Source organism: Poeciliopsis prolifica, unplaced genomic scaffold (assembly GCF_027474105.1).
Source record: "Poeciliopsis prolifica strain line A6 unplaced genomic scaffold, Auburn_PproV2 SCAFFOLD075, whole genome shotgun sequence".
In the NCBI taxonomy this organism is placed as follows: Eukaryota; Metazoa; Chordata; class Actinopteri; order Cyprinodontiformes; family Poeciliidae; genus Poeciliopsis; species Poeciliopsis prolifica.
In genome coordinates this window covers 871,176-888,264 of record NW_026562450.1, presented here as the reverse complement: position 1 = coordinate 888,264, position 17,089 = coordinate 871,176, and the positions used below count along the sequence as shown (strand labels likewise).

The 17,089-nt window shown below is 43.0% G+C and overlaps 1 protein-coding gene across 4 annotated transcripts in view; it reads left to right on the top strand.

The window, feature by feature from the left end:
* nhsl2 (NHS-like 2) overlaps positions 1-17,089 on the top strand; it is a 113,672-nt gene that overhangs the window by 93,744 nt on the left and 2,839 nt on the right. For all 4 annotated transcript variants that reach the window (XM_055021278.1, XM_055021279.1, XM_055021280.1 and 1 more), the window contains exons 3-9: positions 5,201-5,343; positions 8,363-8,612; positions 13,443-13,625; positions 14,065-15,166; positions 15,246-16,398; positions 16,497-16,806; positions 16,943-17,060. In XM_055021278.1, the coding sequence (XP_054877253.1) occupies positions 5,201-5,343; positions 8,363-8,612; positions 13,443-13,625; positions 14,065-15,166; positions 15,246-16,398; positions 16,497-16,806; positions 16,943-17,060 (3,259 nt within the window). The remainder of the gene's footprint in view (positions 1-5,200; positions 5,344-8,362; positions 8,613-13,442; positions 13,626-14,064; positions 15,167-15,245; positions 16,399-16,496; positions 16,807-16,942; positions 17,061-17,089) is intronic.

Sequence of the window (17,089 nt, the reverse complement as noted above, 5' to 3'; positions counted from 1 at the left end):
GTGTGTGTGTGTGTGTGTGTGTGTGTGTGTGTGTGAGTGCACAAGTGGGAGTGACCGGCATACCTTTACACCCCAAACACCAATAGAATCCCTTCCCCTCCCTCTTGCCTCCCTGGTTTTCCCACCACAGTAGCCCGCAGTCATTTAGCAGAGCTGCACTCAGCGGACCCCGGCTGCTATCTGCAGCGTGGATCTACGTCTGTTTACCTTCCCTCTCCCTCTGCTTTCAACGCTGCCGTCCTCAAGGCCCCGTTTCCTCATGGTCAGCGCGCACCACCACGGCGGCTGTCTGCAAACTTTAACCTTTAATGGTGGACCACGCATCGGCGCTGGAAGAGAGGTTCTGCTGTGCTTTTAGTGTAACCTTGAGTTGTTGTTGTTGTTGTTGTTTTTTTATGTAAGTAAAAGTTTCAATGCCTTCAAAGAGAAAAGATTCAAGGAAAGCGTGTCTCAATGAGTGACATGTCAGTTTTTTGTTGGTAAAAGTCTGCGTTATATTCCTGATTAAATACTTTTCAATGAATTATTGTGTCAGTATTCTGAAAAACCCAAATTGTTTAGGCTTATTTCCCCCCAAACCTTTCCATTTTCATAATGTTTTGTTCATATTTGTGAGATGAAAGAATGTCTTTAAGCATTCAGTGTTGTTCATTAATGTGGCTTATTTTGCAACTTTGTGACATGGGTTATGGTTTACAAAAATATTGTTTCCGGAAATTGCTATAGTTTTTATTAACAAGTGGTGATTAATATTCTTGAAGACTTTTAGGAACCGCTTTGTTTCTTTTTCATTAAAAAACCTTCACATTATGCCAAGACACTTCCATGTTCTACCCACTTAATGAAATATTTAATTAACATACTTCGATTTATCGCAGTATTTGATAGTGAAATTGACACTTTTTCAGTAGAACAATACATCTACTCATGTATTCACTGCTTTAATCCACTCATTGTCAATAAATAGCAGCCATGAATGCAGCTAAGCAGCTTTGGACAGGACTTATTACCATTAGCCAGCTGTCAAGACACTTCCTCAGACACCCAGGGTGGGTTTGTATTCACGACCATCGCAGTATAAAGTGAAAACCGCAAACAGTAGGGGTTGAAGAAAGGAAGTAATGTGGTGGTTTAATATTTTGACTCTTCTGACTTGAATCCGTTCAACCATTTTTATGCCTTCGTTGAGCGTATCCCAGCAGTCATTGGGTTGAGAGGCAGGATCAAGTCACCATCACTCCATAAGACAATTACACACATACTCAATTACAACCAAGAGCTATTTGGAATGACCATTTTACCTTCTCAACTACGTGAAGGAAGAAGTCCAAGTACCTGCAGAAACCCTTGGATGCAAGATGGGATCGTCACAAATGTCCTGCATGAAGGAACAAGCCATCTGAGTCCTCGGATTGGCACGTCGCAATAAGAATACTTATATTTCAGCTACCTCTGAATGTGGTCTGGGGTTGGATTTGTTTTAATTCTGGTGTGATGACTTTCTGAAATTCATCTGGAACGTTGTGGGAAGGCCTAAAGCTGATTTTGGCTCTCCGAGCAAAAGCCTCTGGAGAGAAAAAAAAGAAGGTGCTCTCACTCACTTCCGACCGAGATTATTTTTACCTCTTAAAGACCTGGGGAGACTCTGCCAATAGCTTTGTTCCTCTTCCTTTACATAGTACCATTAATATGTACACATATAGACTCACTGGTGGGTAGAATGAATTGTCTTTCTTTTTTTCTTTTTATAATCTTGTCCTCTTCCACTCCTGCGACTTTTCTGCTTCTCCTTCTGACTCCATCTATTTCTGTCATATTACTTTGCCCTTGGCTTTTCATTTTTCCTCCCCAACATTGCTCTGTGTCTTGTCACTTTATTGATCAGGTTGTATTTCCGTTTATATTTTCCAAAGAAATATCCATTTGAACGTCTTAATTGTTTCCATTATATCTGCATTACATTAGCCCGGCCGCGTATAAATCTTTATTCCATCTCCAATACGTCTCTTTCTCTACTTTCCCACCTCCCAGTTTTTCTCAGCTGTGTTGGTTTTTTTTTTCTCCTCCTTTTTCTTCGTCTGCCATTTGCCTCACTCTCACTCCTCTCACTCTTCCTCTCCCGAATCAGTTTGTTTACCCCCCTGCATCTCCAGACTCTTGCTGACACCTCAGTTCTTTGGGCCACTGCAGTCGGGGAAGAGACGACTTTTAGCTCCTTTTCACTGTTTATTATCTGGCTGATCCGGCCACTTGTGCATGCAGCAGTCAGGCAATTTTTAATCACCACAAAATTGATTATTTTTCTCTAACGAGCACCCGGTGCGTAATATGGCTCAGCGATGGTAGGCGGAGGGGAACGTACCTCATTATGACAAGTACGGATTGGACAGTGACCTTGCTGAAGAGTTAGAAACTGTGAAATGTTAAACACTTTGCAACCGTTTGACTGTCAGGTGTGCCATTCGAGTGACCAAAACATGCCAGCCTTTTGATAAATAAGCTAGCCAGCTTATTTATCAATAAGCTGGCGCTGTTTGATTATAGGGACCACATAAATTTTGGACACACATCTTACCTGTTTTATGTGTCTGAGGAGTTAGTAATTATTGAGCACTGATGGTTTTTTTGGATGTTTTCTTGGAAAGGTGAGGCAGACCTTGCTGCTTTTTTGGACGGATGCCATTTTTATCCAATCTCTGTCTTACTATTAAATCATGAACTCTGACCTTAACTGAAGCAAGTGGTGAGTTTTTAGACAATTTTCTGGGTTCGTTGGTGTTGTCCTTGATGAGCCGTCGATGGTCTCCTGGAGTAATTTTGGTGGGCCATAATCTTTTGGGAAGGCGCACATATCCATGTTTTGTTCCACTGGCGGTAATGACTCTGAGTGTGGTTCACATAAAACTGGAAGTCATAGAAATGAAACCCTTTCCAGCTGCCTTTCTTTTGAGTGTTGGTTGTTGAGCTACTTTTGCTTCCTTCGTTTTCAGACGGGTTCTATAAGTTCAGCAGAAATGAGACTCTGATGTGATCTGAACAATTTGTCGCGGCAGGTGTGTTTACTTTGTCTGCATTGATTTAGGTTGACATGCGTATCTGTTTTCCCTTAATCGTTTAAAAACGACTTTTTGGATTTACTTTGACCAACTTTTTAAAAAAAGTTGTATTATTTCACTTAAGCTCTGTTTTTCAGTACATAGCAGCCAGTGCGATCCCTCTTGTGATTAATAAGCAGAAGGAGAGAAAACAGCAACCACATTAACTTGGTGAGTGTTAGAACTGGAAAGAAGCAGATTCTGCCTCTAATTTATGAAACATGGCCTGAAAAACCTTTAAGACTCGACAGCTTAGCGCCGTCTACTCTGCCTCTGTGTAGTCAGTTTTTTTAAACTTCCCACTCTTTTTTTTTTCCAACTACAACTATAACCAGCTGTATTTTAGTTGAAACATTTTGGAATAACAACCTTGTTTAGTCTTTTTTTTCCTTCTAAGTGCACTGCTTCAAGACTTCCTCACTTTGCTTTGATGAAACTTTAGCAAAGTTCAAAATGTAACATCTTAATGTGTAGCGAACGGTTCGGAAATGTCGAGCTCGCGGAGGCTTCCTGTGTTTCCTTTGATGTTTGCAGACATATTTGCACTCATGCAGAGTGAGATCCCATAAACTGTTGTCTTCTGCTGGCATGTTTCACTTTAGCGAGGAAACATGCCAAGAGCGACGATTCCCAATGCCATTTAAGGCTTCACCAAAGCTGTGGGTGGTTGGACTGTCTGCACTTGTTCAAAAATGTGGCATTATTCTTTAATACGCTGTTGCTCTGCTGTTATACATTAATTACTGTGCATGATTATAACGTTCAAGCCAAATCTCTCCCACGTTGCCTCGCCGAGTTAACGTCACCCACCCACCCTACTTTTCAAAAATGATTTGCATGCATTAAAAACCTTTTTGCCGGAAACCAAAGAAGATTAATAAATCAACTCAACCTCATTTGCTATCTTAGACCTTAAAGGGATGCACTACTAGTTCATCATTTTGGTCTGGCTATGCTGTAATTTTTCTATCAACCAAACCGCGGTAGTTTGTGATAAGTAAAAAAAACTAAAGGGCGTTCAGTCAGCTCTGTGGACAAGTCTTTAAAAAGGACGTTTAGTGGGCCTGCATTTCGCAAATTTGAAATAGTTTTTCCAAAAAAAAAAGCCAGAAGAAATCTAGTTTAATTACTGCAAACATGTAGAAGTTGCTGCATTGGGATGGTTTGAATCATTCATGCACTGGAACGACCCAGTCAAAGTCCAGGGATAAATCAGATTGAGCATCTGCGGCGAGACTTGAAAATCAGTGTTCACAGATGCTTTTCATCTAATTTGACAAAGCATGAGTTATTTTTGTAAAGGCAGATGGGTGAGGGATTTAAATACATTTGTGTATGTTTTAATTGAAACTTGTAATCCCCCTGAAAACTGTAAAACTGCATTGAAAAGTTGCTTTTCAGCAATTCTTTTTTTTTTTGAAAAAGAAAGAAAAACATGCCATTTCCAAAAATCCCAAGAAGTGATCATTGTGTTCTAGTCTAAGATAGCATGTCACCCCAATACTAAACACATCCATCTGTCTTTACTCTGTTTTTTGCTGTTATCCAACCGTGTTCAACTTAAAACCCGTGTCTATCTGATGCTGCCGTTTCATCAGCAGGATTGTATTGGGAACGTCCGTGTGTCAGACAGCTCAGCAGCGACTGGGGTTTGGGTCTGTAGTGTGTTTTGGGGGTAAAGGATTGGCTGAAGGGCTGTGAGGGGGAGTGGGTGTGTGGTTAGGAAGGTGGGGGTGGATGGGGGTTTTAGGAATCTGTTTACAATAGCTGGAGGGGGAGAGTTTAAGCTCCTGGCAAGAGGGAGAAACTCAGATATCCAAAAGGAGAGGGCAACTCGACGGAGAATGTTTGGTTTAAATGAGAACAAGAGTCAGGAGAGCCCAGGAGAGGATTAAATGTAAACCGAAGCAGACTGTTAAGCTGGCAGAAGGTGCGCCGGGGACTCACAGGAGGGAGGTTTCGCTGTGATGTGAAGCAACAGCTCCGCTGGATCTTTGCTCTCAGCCATGTGCCTAAAATATTTGGTGTGTGAGTTTGTGTTGTGTGCTCCCGATTAAGTTTATTTGCTTCTCACCGTGTGTTTTTTGTGCTGTGTGCGCGTACAGAATTTGAGGAGCAGTTGTACGACACCAAGCTGACCGGCCAGACGTTTCGCCATCCGTCCTCCCAGAGCTCAGACGACACGTCCACGTCGCTCAGCCGCTCACCAGTCTCTCTCAACAACAAGAGGCCGGACTTCATCTTCCTGGTAAACAAACACGCATGCAGCTTCTGACACAAAGCATTTTCCTGTCTCGTGTTGCTGAACCCCTTATCAATTTCTTCCACACAATTTTTTGCTGGTAAACAAACCCATGTGGTCAGTAATGATCACCTAAACTCCCTGTGACATTGCATAGTAGCATAGATTTGGCATGGTGTCTGATGGGATATTGGTCCAGGTTGAGAAGATGAATTCAGATAGTTGTTGCAGATTTGTCGGCCATGACCTGAATTGCCTTGTCCGACACGTCCCAAAGGTGCTGTTTTGGATGGAGGTCTGGTGACTATGGTAAATGGTAAAATGGTCTGTATTTGTAAAGTGCTTCAAGTCCAGCGTTTACTCCAAAGCGCGTCACACTGCATTCCGTCATTCACATACAGATTCACTCACTGACGGTGGCAAGCTATTGGATAGTAGCCACAGCTGCCCTGAGGAAGACTCACATAATTACCCAAGGACACAACAAAGAGCAACTCCCTGATAACGGGATGAGTGGTCGCCCTAAACAATGATGGTGGCGACCACTGGAGTACGGAGGTCACTGGAGTATCACAAACTCACTGTTGTGTTCAAGACACATGTTTGAGTTGATTTGAGCTGGGTGATATGCCCCATTGTCAACCTGGAAGTGGTCACCAGCAGATGGGTACTCTGTGGTCCTAAATGGTCCGACATGATCCACAACTACAGCCAACACGGCCGTAGTGTTTAAACGTCATTCGCTTGCTACTGAGATGTTCAAATATCCGTAAAGCCAACCAAGCTTAGCCAGCAGGAGTGGTATTTTGTTTGTAACCCATTTATTTCAAGGCTCCACATGTTGTATGTTCAGAGATGCTTTTCCACACACCTTTAGTGGCTGTGTGAGCTATACTCGATCTCCTACTTCAACAAGGCAACTGACTGCTGCTCCCTGGATATTTTCTCTCTTGTGGACTGTTCTGTGTAAACCCGAGAGACGGCAGTGTGTGAAAATGCCAGTCGATGAGATGGTTTAGCCTGTCTGGCACCAACAACAACGTTACGCCACTTTGTTCATTCCCCTTCCTTCTCCGTTCTGACGCTTGGTTTGAACTTCAGCAGGTTGTCAGGTTGTGTCTGCACTGTGAATTCTAGCTTAACACATTGATGTTTAGTGTTTTATTTCTCTAACTTTTCAAAACCTTGCCATCCTATGAAATTCCACAGTCTTACTGTGCTGGCTGGTAGGGCTGTACAATTTCAGGGACATAAAATTGTGCTACTTTTTTCCTGTCTTTAAGACAGTGCCTCTAACACATCAGGTGTAGGCATTCAGACCAGGTACAGATCAGTCCAACTGGACACAAATGTTACTTGCATGGAGAGCGTGAACACTTGAATACAACTTCATACAAAGACATTCTTTGAAATTGTGACAATGATGTTTTGATCTTGACATTCAATTGATCATTCCCTGTGTCATGGCTAATGACGGCTTATGCCAAAACAATGTCCTGCATAAATATGTTGTAGCTACCAATGCATCCTTACGTCAATTCATAAGATATTTCCGACTGTAAATTCAAATATTTGGGATAAAAATGCAAAGATAAAATTACTAAATGACCTTCCACTGAGTTTTTGTGAATTACAACTTAAACGACAGGAACAATTTAAACAAGCTGTTTTCTTGTTTGTTCAGAATGACCTTGGCTGGTGTTACTACTTCTTCACTTCAAGCGCTCCAGTTTCAGACTGTAATCGCTAAAACAATACAGCGTGATTATCATTCTTATTTTTTTCCCCATGAATCGAGCAAATGACAGCTAAAAGTTGTGTTGTGACTGAACGCCTCATTATGTTTATCATTCCGATAACACAGCAGGTTGAATGTGAATTAGCCGAAAATCTGTTGTACAGCCCAATCCGCCCCCTCATTCAGATTCACCAGAATTAGTCATCGTGCTTTTCTCTCTCTCAGCTGCTGTCTATAAACAGATCCTTATGATTTTGTGTCTTCCAGATAGAAATATTATTATAATCCTTGGGAAAGAAAAAAAGATAATTAAAAAAATCCAAACACCAGATAACATTAGTGCTATCTGACAGGCATCTCCTGTACACAAAGCTGTTACTAATGGATTTTTGTTTTTTAAAACAAGAGGGGAAATTAATATATTTATATATCTTCTGACTTCGGTATCTATAGCTGGATGTACTCTGCTCATGCTCTGGCTGCTAAGACTCTTTTCTTGGACGGCGTCACAAAGGATTCACTCCACTGCATCTGTTACAGCTCTGATTTTATTTGTGTTTCCCGTGAAGTTGTCATTGCTCTCAGCGCTTCTGTAGCAGCAGATGAGGTTTTTACGTTTGTCTTTAAAGGTGAACTGCAATGTTTCCTGCACTGCAGGACCAGTAAGCTTTACATCTTGCCATGGCAAAATCACAAAATTTGTTAAAGTGTGTTAGATTTTCATTTGATTTTCACACCGAGTAGGAAAAGTGGAGAAAAAGATACCTGGCATGAAACCTTTTCGGCAGTCTGTTCAACATTTTTGTGGTGCGAATCAGTTTTCAGACTTTTTGCATAGATTTTCAATTAAATCTGATCTGAACTTTGACCTGCCCCCAAACGCTTCATCCAAGTCATTTTATTGTAGCTCTGTGTTTGATTTGATTTAATTTATTTAAATCAAATAAATTAAATCTGTTTAAGTTGCCGGTCATGTCCTGGTGGGTTTGTAGCTGGTACTCTTGCAGCAGCTGTAATTGTTTTTTAGCAAAAATTATGAATGGATCTCCAGGACTTTATTGCACAATTTTTTTCAGGGGTATGAGAGTAAAGGTGGTTGAAGAGAAATTGAAGTCAAACTTGAATTCTATCTGTAAAATGTTTGAAGAAACTTGAAAATATGTTCTAAAAAAGTTCTACAGCTATTAATTTCTTTAAAGTAATCGTGTTTCCATGTGTTTCTTCACCTATTAAGAAAATATTCCTATTTGAGAAAAACACAACCTGCCTTTTTGTGTCTTCTTCTAGCCGGCGTCAAAGCAGCTCTACGAAGATGAAACCACCTCCTCCGTGTTCGGCCTGAGGTCTGTGATCAACCCTTCGCCTTCCCCGACCCCGTCCCCCTGCGGCTCGGATCGCCCCCCTCTGGGCTGGAGCAGCAACAACAGCAGCAGCAGCACAGCTACGTCCGCCACCACAGGGCCGCCCGTCGCCGAAAAACCGCGCTGGCACCCGTTACGACGCACGCCGGCTCACTGCATGCCACTCGACGTTACAGGTATGGCAAACAGATCGAAAACGCAGCAATGCTGAAGCGTTTTGAGGAGCTCTGGTCATTTCTGATAACTGACAGACTGGCTGAACTTGCTTGTTTTAGTTTCTTTCTATGTATGCACTCCGTTTGTTGTTACCCAGTGATCATTTTATGTCAACACCACCTTTTGACATAAGTTTACTATAGAAAATTGAGATGCATTTTCACAAATCTCAAGTTTGAGATGTGCCACCAATTATGAATGGAGGTTGTGTTGACATTTTTTTTGAAAACTTGTTAAAAACCTGTTATGAACTGCTGTCATTCCCATCTGTGTTATGTTCGAGTTTGATTTTAACAACGACTCTGTCTTCAAAAGGTGAAATTATGTCCTCAGGTCAATAAGCGCACAAGCATTTTTTTTTGTTTTGTTTTGTTTTGCATTTTCTGAACAAAACACTGACTGGAGACAGTACACAAACACCAATGTTATTATATTAGGTCATTGGAGCACAAAAGTAGGCTAACGTAGGCCCTTTACCTTCAAACTTGACCCTCTTACTGTACTTCTTGGAGCTGACAGTCCTAATGAGCCTCCTAGGAAGGAGCCTTCCTCTTGCTGTGGATGTCCCCATAAATTGTATATGACCTACTTTTGTTTTTTCTCCTCACTGTTGCTTCCTTATTTTTCTATATCTCTCATTGTTGTGGATGGACAGTGTAAAATCCAAATGATATCGACAAATAGTGTTAAAATAAATTCAGATGAACCTTTTTAAAATCAGGATGCATTACAGTCAGCATCCTACCTGTTTACTCTCAGTTAAAGGATATAACAGAGTTATACGGGTGTAAAGCGCAGCCGCGTCCAATGACACGCTAAAATCACAGCGCCAACCGGTGGCCTGGCATGACAACTACAACCGTTTAAACATGAAACTTCTTTCAATCGGTTTCTGAAAATCCTGCAGTTTCCAGGCAGCGGTCTCGTGAAAGCGTAGCCTAAAGCAGGGCTCAGTTATGAAACAACGCCTCAAACTTTGAAGATCTGACAGAGAACCGCTCAATCCATTATATGAAATATTAAAGACTATAACAAAAACCTAACAAGATATGGTTGTCCTCCGAAATCGACAGGCTGTCATGGGAAGCTGGTGAGTGTTGGTGGAAGAATGGATGGAGCCAAATACATGGAAATCCTTAGAGCGTAAGACATGTCAAAGTCCAAACCTAAATATAACTGAGAATATGAAGGAGGGCTAAAAGGGATGCACACAGTAGAAACAGTAAAGATAAGATTTGAAACTGTAAGTGTGTTGAAAGACGGTTTTACAAAGCATTAACTCAGGAAAACTGAGTGGGAAAAAAAAAGTTCTTCCACTTTGCCATTATCCCCTACATTGTGCATTCCGGCGACATACAATAAAGTTTGCAGCAACCCAACAATAAATGGACTTATTGCTCTTATCAGCTAACAGGTTGCTGTGGAAGGTGTAGACAGCCGCTAGTCTCTCTCAAATCAGGATGACTTCATTTTCTCACAAGCCTATCGCGAGTCTGCTCTGCTGAAACACGAATCGACGTCAAGAACATTTTCTCCTCATGACTGCATAACGCCCTCGTCGCTCTCTGCCAGACCCTCTGCTTTGCATGTCTGTGTGTGTGTGTGTGTGTGTGTGTGTGTGTGTGTGTGTGTGTGCTGTCAGCATGCCACAGTCAGCCTCAGCAGCATCTCTCTGACGCCGCTTCCACTCATCTCAACCGAGGCTCCCTCTTGTTTGCGTCTCCCATACATGTGTGTGTTTCTGAGTGTGTGTGCGCCGACCTCCTGGTTTTTGGCATAGCAACTGCTTCGTCACCAGGTGCCTCTCCCCTCCTTTTCTCCAGCGTATCCATCCATAGTCAAACATCTCTTTCTCCTCCTCTCCGCTCAGTGGGGGTGGTAGGGGCGGGAGCTTCAGAGAAGACGAAGGTCAGGCGTATTAATCCACGCCGGCGGTCTTGAATTGCGCGGGTATTCGGAGATAAAAGGCGAGCGGAGAAAAGGGGGTACTTAAAGCTTCCTGGTCAAAATCGATTTGTCGTTTTCTTCTAGGTCTGACCGGTTGGTTTATTCTAAGGATGATGCAGAAGAAGAAAATAAATGTTCTGAAGGACCTTCAATACAGGAAGTAGTTTTTAATTCATCAGAAAGCGAGGTAGTTAAGAGATTATGCCTATAAATGCATCAGAACATACAGTCTAACCATCAGAATGAAGGAAGTGAGTCAAATACATGCTTAGAGAAGAAAATGGTGGGATATTCTAGTGATTCAATTAAAAAATACTTTATCGGTCCCAAATGGGAATTAAACGTTGCCGTGGCTCGTGTAAATCTAGATTACTCAAAGAGTTACTGCAGATGGTGTTGGCGGTGGGAAGAGAAGCCTCCGACTGAAAACGCTTTTAATGGAAAAAACAAAAAAGTTAAATTGCGAATCGGAGCCAATCGAGAGAAAACAACAACAACAACAACAATAAAAAGAAACCGAGCCGGTTCTGATCTCTGGTTGGTTATTTGGTGCATCTTTATTAAAATAAAGAATTAGTTTTGTAATTCGAAAGTATTTTTTACGTTATTGTAGATTTAGTTTTCACCCTTTGCACATTAACAGACAGAATAAAAAAGAAATATAAAAAAACTTGGAAGCAAATATGAAATAAAGCAGTAACTCATTTTTTAAAAATAAATGTCGTAAAAACCAACACAGGATTATTTCTCATTAAGAGCCCATTGACTTGATATGAGAAAGTCGTCTGCTGTACATTTTCATTTCAAAAACTTAAAAAGTGTGTGTAACCAAAGTATTTTGGTACTATTTTTAGAAGCGGATGAACACTGATTATGAGCTCCAATTGGCTCATTAGAACAGTGATTTTGAGCATAAGTTCATGTTTTATTTTACAAAAGTAAATGTTTCTGACATCACATTTGGTCCTTTAAAAAGAAATCACGTGTCTCATTCAAATTGTCGCTATTAAACCTGCTAATCGTCCTCTCCGTCTTCTCCGGCTTTCTTTACACTGAAAGCCAGTGAACAGGTAGCTCACAGACGACTTACTGTTACCATGGCATCGCCACACTCTTCCTCTCTCTTCCATCCAAGATGGAGGGGAAAACCCCCCGCCAAAAACAGAAGAGGAAGAAGAAACGTGTAAGATAGAAAAAAGGAATTGTGGATGAGTAAAATGGGTGACAGTGGTTGAAATAATGTGTTTGGAGGGATAGACTGGGGAAAAAAGGATCAATGAAGGTTCGTCACTGCTTCCTCCTCTTCCTCCTCTTCCTCCTCTTCCTCCTCCACTCGTCGCTCGGCCTCAGTGTTGCCGCTGTTGCCCATCTCACTCCAGCAATTTTCATGAATGACTGTTAGCCAGTGAGGAAAAAGGAGAGTGGAGCAGACTGAGAGAAAAAAGCAACCTTTTTTATTTGCTGTTTTTTCTTTGATGCTGTTGGTTCACATTTAGAGTTGAGAGAGTAACCTAGTGCTGATTCTTTGCCCTAAGTTGTCAAGATATAGGATTTTTCTTTCACATCGAAGCTGCATGTTTCTACAATTTTTCATATTCAAGTATGATTCTCATTAGTACAGCGCTTCGCGGTTCAGTATTCACAAATTCAGCCAATAGCGGATATGTTTGAGTGGAACAACTTAAAATTATTCCACATTTTTGACGTGAAACATGTCTAAAATAATCTAAAGAAAATGCAGCGTAGGAAGCTAACTAGCACCAGAGCTAGTTAGCGTGCCATTGTCTGGCATTAGGGAGAGAACTAAAATGTGCAGGATGCCGGCCCTTGAGGACTGACTTTGGGCACCCCTGACTTAGACACTCTGATTATCTAAAAAAGAAATGAAGTAAAACTTATGATCATTCTTCAGTTTCATTTCTATGAGATTGTTTTCTGTACTCATCAGTCTCACAGATGATGCAGAGCTGTCTGATTGTTTTTAGGGCAAAAACAGATATGGCTAAGTGCAACTGAGCGAGCATGAAAGTCAGTCACAGAAGTTGAATTGCTATGTTAGAAACTAAACTATAATTGGGGTGCTAACCCTGACTGGTGTCAGTGTTGTATAATAATCCTCTCAGCTTATTTTTCTGTTAATTTGCTGTTTTACCTCATTTTATTTTGCAATAATTTTTTTTTTTGTTCTTTTCTTGCACACTGACCTTCACACCTCCAAAATGATATCGCTTCACGTGATTTTTGGTCTCAGATGTTATTTTTACAAGGACCCTGGAAGAAGAAAGTGAGTAAGTGAGCCGTTTGTTCACGAGGTAATAAAGGGAGGTAACTGCTGCCTCCAATGACTCAGCGCTGACAGGACATCAAGCGACAGAGCAGCAGGTGTCTGTCAGCATCTGCTGCAAATCTGCCTGGGTTTAAAGCATGACGGCAGACGTTGTAAAACATAAACACAACAGAGGCTGTCCAGTTGAAATCTTCATTCTACGCCACTTTCTTGCTTCATACAAGAAGATATTGTTGATCGAACTAGTGCCACATGGCCAACTCTGTTCAAAACTCATACACAAATGGCAACAAGATGGAAATAAAGATTTGTATCAGTCCAGGTTTACTTAACCGAACGATACCGACATGTTAAAACAGGACTAACATCGGCCCATGCAGATGTTGAACCTGATAGTCATTCCTAGTATTTAGTACAAGTCGCTGCAATATTTGGGCAGAAGAAATTAAAACAGAACTGACCTAAGTGGCCTGAAATGTGGAAGAAATGGTTACATTTAATGCACCAGAAGGTCCATTTCGCATGCTGACTGTCTGCTCTCGTCTGTCTCCTCCAGGTGAAGTGGGAGCAGTGAAATTCCACGGTGTCGACCTCCTCCAGCACTCCCCGTCCCCGTCCCCGTCTCCTGGGGACTCCTATCCCCAGCAGCCCCACTCTCTGGAGCTCTTCACGGACACACCACATCAAAACCTCCCAATACGGAAGACACACTCAGAGCTGGACACAACCCTGCCCACAGGTTGGTTCAATTGTCAGAAAAACCTAAAGTCTGGATTCAGTGGCGGGTTTTTTTTGTAATATCTCAATCAACACTTTTTTCCCCTGCAACACTCATTTTCGTCATAAGAGCTGCTGTATCTTACCTTGCCGCACACATAATATAATTTAGGGAAGCTCACTATATCTGCTTTAACAATGTTATTGGTCGATGTCAATCATTTTCTGCCATTTGTAATGGTTCCACATGTAAAACTGGGCCGATATTAATAATTCATGTTTATGAATTGTTGCCATTTTTGTTTGTGTCAGGACGGGGATATAATTAAATGCATTTGATTTTATGTATGAGTTAAAGTTAAATAAGACTTCTAAAAAGAGTTTGAGAAGAATCAAACACAGGTAACATTTATCTAATTGTAGGCACGTTCAATTGTTTCTTGCCCCTTTGCCCTGTACAGATAACCGTTTGGGGCGACGCCCCCCAGAGCTGCTTCACACAGCAGCTATGGACCACTCTGGGTTGCTGTGCTCCAACACACCCTCATCCACCTGGAATGGCCCTAAAGGATCCACATTTTCTCCAGCTGCGTGGAATGAGACTTACAATTACAACATGAGCAAAGGTCCAGCAGTTCCTCCCAAACATCACAGTGTCATTGGTCATGCTGGCGGGATACAGGACGGGGTCATGCTGGTGAGCTCGGGACAGTCTGTGAGCTCACACTCCAGCTCATTCACATGTGTGACGGACCCGACTGGGAGAACAGGAAATGGTGGGTCAGGGATTTCTCCGCCAGTGGTCACAGTGGGAAAACGTAGGGAAACAGAGGGGGCACCAGCAGACGGAGGGCGAGGGGGTGGTGCAGAGGCAGGGCGAGGAAGGCAGAGGTCAGCACGATCCATAGCAGCTCAAAACGCCTTCAAGTTCCGGGAACGTTCTCTTTCCACGCCCACTGATTCTGGGTCCTTTTGCTTTACAGAGGGTGGTATAGAGCCAGACTTGACCATCACCACTACTGGTAATGGGAACACTATGGTAATGGACCACCATCAAGAGCATCATAACTATCTGGGTCATGGGGAGAACTATGCCCTTCTTTACCCTAGAGGCAGTTCTGAGGATAGTGCAAGTACTACGGACACTATTTCGGTCACGGCTTCAGATTACAGCACAGAAGGACGCTTGCGCCTTCGCTCTCGTTCAATCTCACTTAAGAAGTCCAAGCGCAAGCCCCCGCCCCCTGTGAGAAGTGTTTCCTTAATGAAAAACCTTGGAGAAGCTGAGGGCAAAATAAGGCATGGGGGTGGTCTTTACAGAGATGGCAGACCAAAGAGCCTGCACATACCCAGGGACAATTTCATGGAATTCCAGCCAGATTTCCTTTTGACAAGCTCTTCTTGCTCCTCTAAAGCCAGCGTAGGTGAAAGGGAGCGGGGCCAAGGGGCTAACGATGGACCTCCAAGTCTGGAAGTCCAGGCACCTGAGAGAGAAGGAGACACACAGATGACCTTCCCAACTCACTGGCAGCTGGGAGAGTGGAAGAGTAATGACCCCTACAGGTAAAAGAATAAATGTATTAAATGTACTTCACTTTGCAGTTAAATTATTGCCTTCTAATCATTCTTCCTTCTTCCTCAGGTCTTTATCAGGCTCCAGCACAGCAACAGGTACCACAGTGATTGAATGTATGAAAGTGAGAAGTAGCTCAGAGTCCCTTCTAGATTCTCCTTCCACGTCCAGAGCCACGTCCCCTTCACAGTTATCCATGGAGACTGACGTTAAGGCTTCCTCACCCTTAAAGCCTCCAGGACTTATATCTCCCTCAAGCGGCTATTCCAGTCAGTCAGAGACTCCTACTCCAACAGTTCCGATGAATCATGGGACAGTAGGTACGACAGGGTGTAAAATGCGTCCAAAGATCCCAGAAAGGAAATCTTCACTACCATCACCTAAGGACCCAGCTGCCAGGTCAAGATTGTCATTTGAAATGCCTGGAAATGCACATTTGGAGCTGTCATCGCTAAAGCCAAAGCAGAAGGCAAGCAGGCGGCATTCTGACACTTCTACTGCTGCCAAACCAGGAAAAATCAGCCCCTGTTCTTCACAGGCATTACCTGTGGTTACCCAAAACGAGCTAAAGACCATTAGACTTCGGTCTGTTTCGCGAGGAGATCTGGAGGACTGCCCTGATGGAGCTTCTGACACAATTGAAGAAGAGCAGCATGGCAGAGACATCAGCGACAACCCAAGTCCACCACCAACTCTACCAAAACCTAAGCCACCTGTAGCTGTCAAACCTCCGTTGCCCAAACGGCCCATGAACCTCCTCCTTAAGTCTCCTTCTCCTTCCTCCACCTCCCCCCTTGCTATTGAATCTCCTCCTGCCTCACCTGTGGAACGACCAGTGCCTCTTGGCAACATCTACAAAGTCATGAAAAAGCCCAAACCCAAAAAGCCCCCACCACAGACTCCAACAAGTCCTGCCATTCCCCCAGATTTGAATTCCACCAATGTGCCACCCACTGCTTATGACCACTCATTCCTCCCTCACTCCCAGTCTCTGTTTGACCTCCCACCACTCCCTGATCCCCAACCTTTGTTGGAAGACCCACTGTTGGAACCTGAATTTGACGGAGAACCAGATATCCGTCTTGTACCTGAGGATGGCGGTTCACTTCCTTCTCCATGCAGTTCCCAGGAGGGCCCTGAGCTTCAAGACAAGAGCAAAACACTACCTTCAAGGATGACCATTTCCTGTCTGGCTGAGCTGTCTGACAAAAAGAAAACCAAGGTGAGTAGGATACTACTTGTTTGCTCTAATTCACAGATGGCTAAATCGCCTGCTGTCATGCAAAGTAAAACAAACATAATTTACACTCCATTATCCAGGTTCCGCCTCCAGTTCCCAAGAAACCAAATGTCCTCCTCCTTCCCACACCACTACACCCTTCCACTAATGGGAGCACAGACCGGCAGATTCCACAGTCTGACAGCCCGGTGGGTCTGCCGTCTCCACTTGGAGCATTTGCACCAGATGACATGCCAGCAAGTTGTAGTGGTCTTGACATGTCAGAGCAGGACAAAAACCACTTGGGAACAGATGAAGACAGCTCAAAAGAGTCATCTCTACAGTCGTCACTCCAGGATTCCTCTCTCACGGAAATTGGAGAAAGGATGGCCAGCACTGGTATCGGGGCAGGTCTGTATTTATGAGCAATGTTTTCTGGCATTTAAGCCTCATGCAGGAACAGCTTCCACTTGTTAATTTTAACTTGTTATCTAATGTTTTTGTGTAACTGAGCCCTGTTATAATGTTATTCCTATGCACTGATCAGATGATTCAGCTGCCGATGAGAAGACTGCTCTCCACATCGCTGAGGAAACGGAAGATGACTTGTTGACCAGCACTCCTACGACACACACCACCGAGGACTTATTCACTATTATACACAGGTTTGGCACACACACACACACACACACAC